Here is a 9625-nt window from a genome sequence, read left to right on the forward strand (position 1 = left end):
AGGAAATTTATATCCGCAATTAATCATTGGAACTTAACCCGATTGCCTGCACGAAGGTTAACTCTATCTACGTTAATTCAATGTTGATATATCATTGCCAATTCATCGATACTAAACCGTGGCTAACTCGAAAAGAAAACTTCCTAGGAGTCCGTTTAATTTAATTACGAGGATCGATCGAGAACGTACAAGTTCCTGCTTTATGTAAATGTTCAGGGTGGCGTACGCGAACTAAATTTTCCGGTCAGTGCTATTTCTTCGACCGAATCGAACGGCGATGTTCGTGGATACTAAGATCCCAAAATACGAAGTAGTATAAAGTCAGAGGAACTTTACATATTAACGAAGATAAATTTACCGTGAAGATGTTCAAAATGTCTCTTTCAATTGCCTATTATTGTTCGTATCGTTGAACTCGGGTATTACGGTGAGAAATCAATTATGTCATTGAGAAGCGGTGTCTCTCTTACTTCTATTCATTTCCCATTCGCCTTTGTAATGAGAACGATCAAAGACTCCGGAACGAGGAACGCCGTCCGTACGGTCTTTCACCAAACTATCTGATTTCTATTACAATGAGGCGGCCATTACTTATTCCGTTGATGTAACGGTAACGAAACGTGATGACAGTGTAAACAGACGTGACTCGATTAGCATAAGGTATTGTTTCGTAGTGAAATTTTCTCTTTCTTCTCGAAAACCGGAAGTTTGCGTACGTTTACGGCTTTGTTCGACCGCGGCGAGAGCAAATATTCAATGATTGTCATTTAAGAGGTGCGTTTAAAATATGAATTCGTCGAACGAAACGCCGTCGATCGCAGGGAAACGGGACTGCAAGAATAACACAGAAAATAAGAAGGTGTTAAAAACATAAAAATAGAGCATTTTATTGTTTTCAGTCACAGGTTTTTATTCTAATGTTATCTTTCACGTCGTCGAGAGTAGTTTGCAAGTGGACAGAAAAGAAGAATAAAACACAGAGGAGTCGCTTGCGAGGAAAGCCGAAGGAGATTGTTTCACGTTTGTACATTGTGTTTGAATTATTTATAGCGGATTTTGCTTTAGTTTTCTTGCGTGACGCGCACCTTTTGAATCCGACCGTCGCATGCTTTCAGTGAAAAACATCGACCTTTCTTCTACGGAATTTAATATACCTCGTTCTTGGAGCCTACTCGAATGACGTTCGAGTACGGATAACATCTATAAAGGAATAAAAGAAAAAAAATAAAACAAAGGCGGACCGTCGAATTCAAACAGAGACCTCGCGTGGCACGCGATTTTCTTCGATTCGAACGACGTACGCAAGAAACCACGCGACGCCTCCCGTTCAACGTTTCCGGACGAAATAAATAAGATATGTATAGAGTTTGCACGCATTAATACTTTACAAAAGATAGAAGATACAAAAAAGAAATCGCCCACGCGTCAGCGTTTATCGCCGTAACGCGTAAAGCTGTCTCGTAGCTGGGAATGAAGTTTGCCGGTCTAAGTACAATTAAATACACATTGGATTAACGCTACGATTAGAGGAGGAAGTGGTATCACTGTGTCAGCTCGGCGAGGTGAACGTGCCCTGGTTGGAAACTCGAACGACACAGAGCGACTCGAAACTCGTCGATCGCCGATTTACGATCGCTTGCGCGAGATTTTATTCGAGGATTTTCGATTTGAAATCGTTTTCGAATCGTTCACGATCGACAATTTACGGGCACGAAATGATTACACGTCGATGATTTATTTCTTTTTCTCGCGATCGTTCGAATCATCCATTCGATCCCACGAATCGAAGTTGAAGCGTATCGTTCGACAACGACCGAGATGTATTCCACAGATTCTCGCATTTCGATTATCCTTCGTACGATATGACGCGCGCAGGCTCTTAGCAAAGGTAAATCCACATGGCACGCCGTGAGCATAGCTCCATGTGCCGCGGTGTGTATCCCGGAGAGTACACACGCTGACGGTACGCGAGAGTATCTCTCGTCCGACGAGATCTTTCACGCACTGTTAACCCTAAATTAACCGTGAGCTTGATCAATCGGGGAACAGTCTTGGTAGACGCAGAAGACGGGAACGTATTTACAACGACTTTAGGCTATCTAGCAAACTCACTGACTTCGCTGCAATGTACAGACACTGGGACGCTAAGTCTCGTATATCCCCGTAATCACGAGGGAAGCACCTTAAATATTATAATCACACACTCTCTCTCTTTCCCTCTTCCTCTTCCTCCTTTTCTTTTTTCTTATTCTCCGTTTCTTCACCATTTTCTTTTCTCTCTATTTACAACAGCACACACTCTCTGATCCCTCATCGACGCACTTCGTTCCTTTTCTTCGTTTATAATTACGTTTCTCATTCTTTTTTTTAAACATTTATACAGATAGACATTCACGAAGTATTTACACTCTATACGCACATCCTATATGCCACTGTATTGCACCGTAGGTAAACGCACTGTGGCGAAGTCGCGCACCGATATATCTCAACTTCCTTCTCCCTTTTCTTTGCTCGCGTCCCGTTTGAATTCGTGGCGACGCCCACTCCCACAGTCCACCGGAAGAATAACGCATACGAACGCGGCTATCCACGCATATACACATTCACACGAACGCACGAACACTAGAGAACGAAACCACAGAGAGCTCATATGTGCACGGAGACGGTACGCGATCCGTTCGATGTCCTGTTGTTGTGCTGCCGTCGGACCGGCGGCGGCTGCCTCGTCCTCTGCGTGGTCCTCTGATTGTTCGGTACGTCCGGCAACGCGAACCGAAGTTTCTCCCAGAATAGCTTGTCGCCCCACTGCAAGTACGTGTTCGTCTTCAGGTATAGCCTAATGTCTGGGTCGAGATCTCGCTGATGAACATCGCCCACTAGCACCAGGATCAGTCGGCGTCTTCGATCACGCAACACCTGATGGTGCGCCGATTTGAAATCGAACCGACACCACTCGGACTTGATGAAGTTTTCGGATAGGACCATTATGGTTCTTCTCGAGGATTCCACCGCTTGGACTATGGTGTCTGCTATGAAGCTTCCGACAGGAAAGTCCCGGTAGTGCAGACACAATTTATAGGAAGGATTCCCCATCTCTAAGACAGGCGCCAATTCCTCGGCAACAAACGCCTCGTCTTTAGAACTGTAACTGACGAAAGCGTCGAACAGTTTGTCCCGATCGTCCCGATCCACTTCGTGGTTTCGATAGAATATCCTCACACCGAATCTCGAGTGGAACCATACGCGAAGTTCTTGACGGAACACGAATCCCAACATACAGAGGAGGACTACCAATAGAGAGCCAACTAACGTAGCAACCAAAAGTGGAAGATAGTCCTGTAGCACTTGTTTCTCGATGATGGTCTTGGTATAGTTGCGGTGCACGTCGTTGTCGATGCTACTAGCCCCCGTACACACGCTATCGTTGCTTCTCTCGCGATCGTTGTTTGCCACGGAGAACCCGAACTCGTTGTCCGCGAACACCTCGTTACCGAACGCCTCGAACTCCGTCACGTTGTACACGCAGCGCAACGCGGACGCGTCCGTCACGCGAACGTTCGGCTCGCGAATCCACTCACGGTAACTTTGAAGATAGTCACACTCACAGGACCATGGATTTCCAGACAAACTGATTTCGATAGAACCAGGTAACGTCCACACGGCTAGAGTCGTCAGCCGATTGCTCTCCAATCGAAGAATGCGTAACGATCGAAGAGAAGAGAAGGTGTCGTTGCCTATCGATACGATTCGATTGCGATGCAAGTAGAGAAGTTTCAGATCGTCCAGTCCTTCGAACTCGTGTCCCTTCAGCTCTCGAATCTTGTTGTCTTGCAGGTGAAGGTCCTCCAAGTCTCTGAGACCGTTGAACGATCGATTTTGCACAATCTCGATGTTGGACGAATTAAGAAACAGCACTTTGAGCTTTTTACGACCGATAAAAGCGTGACTGGACACCCCGCGCAGGTCGTTCCCGTCCAAATAGAGCCGCGTCGCGTCCATCGGTATCTGTTCGGGCAACTTGCTCACGTGCCCGCCATTCGAACAGTCCACTACGTTCGCAGACCACGATTGATCGTGGTAACACGTGCAGTTCAAAGGGCATGTCATCTCGCAGTCGCAGGCGTCGAAGTCGCAACAGTGGCACAGGGCGAAGCAATGGGTGTCGTATTTGCAGAGAAACTGCGAGTGAGATGCCTCGACCAAAGGTACGAACGCGTGCTCTCGATCGTACAGAAGTTTGCAGTAAATACTCTCCAGATCCATGACTCGCGGTTGCACTCGAGTCTGGTTCTGTCTGTTGACGCGTTGCAACCACTCCATGGTACAGTCGCACAGGTACTGGTTGTCGCCGATGTAAAATTCTGGCAGCGGTTTTTCCGGTGGCACGGCGCTGATACGCAACGCGTACGGCTCCAAGTTACGTATCTGGTTTCCTTTTAACTCGACCGTCGTCAGGTTGGGCTTCTTGAAAAACGAATAACTCTGCACCTTGGAGATCTGGTTGTCGTTGAGGTAGAGCCTCTCCACGCTCATTGGTATCGCGTTTCCGGTGATCTCGGTGAGCTTGTTCTCGCTCGCGTCGAAGATGCTCAGCTGTAACTGGCTCTCGATCTCGAAGTAGTTGCCCAGCTCTCGTATCTCGTTCGAGTGGATGTCGAGCCATTGCAATCCGGTTGGTATCATCGCGTAATCGAACCATCTGAGTTTATTGTCGCTGACATTGAGCCAAACGAGATTCGGCAGATTAGTGAAAAGGCCGGCGATGTCCGTCAGTTGATTACCGTCCAAACGGATCGCTTGGAGGTTGAGATTCTCGTCGAAAGTGCCGGGTTCGATGTACTGTATACGATTCATCGCGAGATTTAATATCTTGAGCTCCTTGATACGATCGAAAACACCTTTGGTAAGATTCCCAATATGATTTTCGGTTAATCGAAGCCCGTAAAGCTGGGCCACGTGGTCGAACGTGCCGGTCGGTATCTCCGAAATGAGATTCTCGCCGAGGTCGAGGGTTCGCAGAAGGGGAGTGGCTTTCAACGCGTCCGGAACGGACTTAAGCTGGTTACGGTTCAGGTGAAACTCTTGCAGGGACGAGGCGTTTCTCAGGGAGCTGGGGTGGATCGTGTGCAGCCTGTTGTTGTCCAAGGAAAGCAGATTCAGCACGTAAAGACCACTGAGCGTGGTCGCGTCGATAACAGTTAGCAAATTATAGCTGAGCAACAGGGTGTGAAGATTATAGAGCGCGGAGAACGTGTTCTCCGGTAGAGTTTCCAGGAGATTCTCCTGTAACCGGAGAATCTGTAAGCTGTACAGGTCGCGAAACACGGTCGGATCTAGTCGAGCGATACGATTGTTAGATAGATCGAGCACCACTAAACGTACTAAACCACTGAAAGTAGCTGCGTTCACCCACTCTGCGGTCAACTCGTTATGAGAAAGATCGAGCACCAACAACTGCGTCAGTTCACTGAACAAACCGGGCGGTAACACGTTCAACGTGTTGTTCCTCAAGTGAATCTCCTGGATGTTCCTCGCGTCGCTGAAGAGTTCGGGTGGCAAGCTAGCGAGCCGATTGTCCGCGAGCCTCAAGATGGCTAACGAGGAGAAGCCTTCGAACGCGCGGTCCGCCATGAAACTGATGGCGTTGCATCGGAGGTCGAGACTGTGCAGCCGCGTTAAACCGGAGAACGCGGCGGTCGGCAGTGATTCGATGCTGTTGTTACTTAAATCCAATTCCTTCAAGTTCGACAAACACCTGGATGCTCCGTTGAACCGAAAACTCGTCACCTCGCGCAATCGATTTCTCGTCAAGTTTAAAATTTCCAAATTGACCAGGGGACACAGCGCACCCTCCGGTATACTCCACATGTTATTCTCGCCGAGATCCAATTTCTCCAATTGCCTCAACTCGTCCGTGAACGCTCCGGCCGACACGTCCAGTGCCATCGCCGACCAGTCGGTGTTGTGCGTCCTCACGGTCAAATTACGCAACTCCTTCAACCCTTTGAACGCGTCGTCCGACAGGTTACCGATCTTGCAATACTCGATTACCAGCTCGCGCAGCTCGACCAACGGCCTGAAGCTGCCGGCGCTCAGCGAGCTCTGGTAGAACAACGCGTCGCTGCATTCCAGCCGCAGACGGACCGTATGTTGTGGTTGTATCACGCTGAAGTTGGTGTTCTCCAGCTCGCTGTTGATCGTTCTCAGGCGACAGACCAACGAGACGTCATCCTCGGTGTCACCGGTCGCGACCCACTTGCACTCATCCGGCGCTTTGTACCGGAGCGCTTTGCTGAGAGACGCGCCGAGGACACCGAATATCGTGCCCAGTAATATGGCGAAGAACGCAGGACTGCCCCGCATCTTTCCGCCCGTTCTCTTAATCTTCCATCAAATCTCTCTCGAGAGAAAAAGCGAGAGAGCTCACAGAGAGTGTCCCCACGGCGACCTCCTCTATCTGTCGCGAAACCGGCCGCGATCCATTTAAGTCACGGATCCACCGATCTCTACCTCACATCACCCATGTCACTCCTGGTGTTTCGCCTTTCTTCTGGGACCTCGCATAATAAAGGACGCTGCTAGACTTGCCGCGTTTACCTTCCGCGAGCTAAGATTTCTCCTAGATATTTATATTTTTACGTTCGCCTTACGGTGTACGATAAGCTTTATAGTCCTGGAGATTTCATCCTAGAGTACCACGAGAGGCGTATTTATCCTGAATCGTTGGTTGATGTCGGTACACTGTGCGAAACGTGACGCGCGTGGGTTCACCGACCTCCCGAGATTATCGATACTATATACTCGTCGAACCAGAGGATAAAAATCGTTGAGCGACGAACGAAAAGTCACGGATGTTTGATACACGGTGTATACGGCTCCGGTAAGACCCACGGTTCTCCGAGGACTGGTTGGCAAGTTGTAAGGCCCGAAGTGGCACCGCTACCCTTGCCCCTCCGCCTACCCTTGCCTGTTTCTCTTCGCCTCCCTTCCCCTCTCAGCTGTCCTTCCTTCCCCCACCTTTACACCTTCTCTCCTCGTCGTCGTCGTCGTCGTCCGTAGCCGGGGCCCGACGTTCTGGCAAGCCTATAAAAACAAGACAGGTACACTCTCTGGGCCCTTACAGTGGCTCCTCAGCATCTGCAGCCTCCATCCACCACGTCCACTTCGTTTCCTCGTCCCACTCTGTGGGATTCTGTTAGCTCGAACCTCGTTCCACGCGCGTTTCGTATTCTCCTCGTTCCCCTCTTCGTCCCGGTGTTCCCCGTGGCTCCTGCCTCCTTCTCTCGCTCTTCCTTTCGTCTTTTTCTCTCTATCGTTGTGCCGGCCGTATTGCCGAGTTCGATTCGTCCGTGAAACCTTGCCTCACCGTCATCTGTTCTCACATCGTTTCTACGATTCTGTCACGACGAATGAAACCTCGAAAAAGAATGTTTGCTCAATGCCTTTGTGCGAATCCCGTTCCCATTCGCATTCCAGTTGTCGCGAGTCCACACGGCTAGTATTTTGCAACTAGTCTCCCTTTTCCCTCTTCTCCTTTTCTCTTTTGCGCCAGCTTTCGCGCGCGCCTCTTTCTCTGCCTGTCGATTTATAATCTACGCGAGTGGCTGCTGTCTGCGTATCGAATGTGTGTTACACGCTGGGATACATTGTTCTTTCGTCCGGATCACGCAGGATTTTCGCGCAATTGAAAATTCCCTGCCTGTCCAGTGTAAGTGAGAGTTAGTCGTGGATACTAATCTCGAGAAGAAGCTACGCGTGAATTGCAGACGCGCGCGCGTATTTTTATTAGTATCCCTCGAAGCGTGGGGGAACTTCGTCCCAGGGGATCTCGTAAAATCTTCGATGATCGTTCAAGTAACGAGAAATAATGGAACTATAGAGAAAAGAACACCGTCCACGTGGTATATAAGAAAAGAAGGATGAAGAAAAGAAAAACAAAGAGACAAAAAGATGTGGAAGGGTTGAGAAGCGTGTGTTACGTTGAATGGGGTGCGTGTGGCTCTTTTGGTAAAAGTAACAAGTGAAATACTTTCCTTTCATGGGGCGTTTTCCGCTTCGTCATTATTAGCTTTATGGTCTGTTTGGGATTCGCGCATTCCCGGGTCCCCATTGAGTGTAAAACGATCGGCCGCATTGTGTCAGGAATCGTGTGTTAGGGACACGTCAAGTGGTTGCCCACAGAAGAAGAGAACGAGAGAGCGAGAGAGAGAAAGAGAGGGAGAAGTGCGCCTCCTTTCAGAAAACAGTGCTCGGTAGCTTCCATCTCCCGTCGTTGAAAAGTGATTTGTTACCTTTACCTGGGCCAAAGTAGGGGCCCAGCATTGGCAGGCTTCCCTCTCGAATACATCGTTGTTCCACCGGTTGATTTACTCATCGAAATTCAAATAAGAGGATACATCATTTTCATTGGCCCAATAAAAGTATCATTAGTAAAATGAATGCTGGCTGTCCGCTCTCGATTCGTTCCAGTTCCAGCCTACAATGTATCCTTTGCTTCGTTTTATTTCGAACCTCTGGGAAAGGGTTTATCGAAGCTCTTGCAAAAGCTTCGTCAAGTACGACATCAAGTACTTTCAGGTATTCCACGGGGGAAAACGAGAGTCGAACAGGACTCGTAATTGCGGGGTGGCTACAACGAAATAACGGATAGTGCTCACTGTCATTAATAGCAGCGGGGGAAAATAAATCGTACTGTGGAAGTGAATCTCGCAGTCGGTATATTTTATCGTCCGGTTTCATTGATCCTTATTACAAGATCTTTACCAAGGCCGCGGGCTTAAATCGGTATAATATTTCACCTTTCCGCAGCGGTCGTCTCTCCTGCCGCGGTAATATCGTCGATGGCCTGCGTTTTAGTCATCGGGTATCCGGTGTTTCGCGAATTAATCGCGTATCACACGTCTCACCGGCGAAAGTGTGACGAATATTTTGGCGCCTCTCTTTTTCTCCCCGTCGTGTCGCCTCTCATTTACACGGAAGCCCCGGTGTTTTTCTAGGAAAAAATCGCATCTTTCCGCGTAGACGACAGTCCGCGTCTACCTGCGACGTAGAGGACGAAGACCGTGCGAATACCAAAAGCAAAAGAAAAGATAGTCAAACCATCGTTCTAAAATTCCTGAAGGGAAAAGAATGTGGCTCTCTCAAGTGCGCTTAATTGCACCGTAAAATCAAATAATCGCCTTCCCAACTGCGGATGTTACACGGTACGAAAGAGATGTTCGCAAAAATTACAGTCCGGGTGCCGATAATTCTTTGGAATCGTTTAGGGTAGTGGGCATTGCGCAATCCTTCGCGAGTCGGAGCCACGAAAAGAATGGATTCCCATGATTTCTCCGGGAACCGGCGATCCAACGCCACTTTTTTCCTCCCGGCTGTCGGGTTTGATTAGCGAAGCGATGTGAATGAGCCTTAAGAAGGAGGATGCCCCGATGGCTGCGCCGCTGAAAGGTGGCTAGCTGGCGGCTGGGATCGGCGAAAGCGGTCAGTGATCGCTGGGGCCTCATGCTCGTCTCCCACTCTCTTTTCCCCTCTCTGACTGCCCTTCCCTCATCCCTTCCTTTCGTCCCTTCGTTCCCCTCTATCCGAGGCCCCTGCATTCCCCTCCTACCTTCGGCTCGAACGCCCC

At 49.0% G+C, this 9625-nt stretch overlaps 2 protein-coding genes across 2 annotated transcripts in view; one reads left to right on the forward strand and one right to left on the reverse strand.

The window, feature by feature from the left end:
• The window catches only part of LOC100740140 (lysine-specific histone demethylase 1A), a 102910-nt gene that overhangs the window by 41512 nt on the left and 51773 nt on the right, over positions 1-9625 (forward strand). The gene's annotated exons all lie outside the window — the stretch shown is intronic.
• On the reverse strand, positions 853-6990 carry LOC100740260 (toll-like receptor Tollo). Its single transcript, XM_003489028.4, has one exon. The coding sequence runs from the start codon at positions 6361-6363 to the stop codon at positions 2647-2649; it is 3717 nt and encodes a 1238-aa protein (XP_003489076.1). The 5' UTR covers positions 6364-6990; the 3' UTR covers positions 853-2646.

The sequence above is a fragment of the Bombus impatiens genome, unplaced genomic scaffold (genome assembly GCF_000188095.3).
Source record: "Bombus impatiens unplaced genomic scaffold, BIMP_2.2 scf_0317, whole genome shotgun sequence".
Taxonomy (NCBI): Eukaryota; Metazoa; Arthropoda; class Insecta; order Hymenoptera; family Apidae; genus Bombus; species Bombus impatiens.

Bases quoted from the DNA above. Each gene is read 5' to 3' on its own strand.
- LOC100740260 (XM_003489028.4), bottom strand. From the start codon at position 6,363: ATGCGGGGCAGTCCTGCGTTCTTCGCCATATTACTGGGCACGATATTC.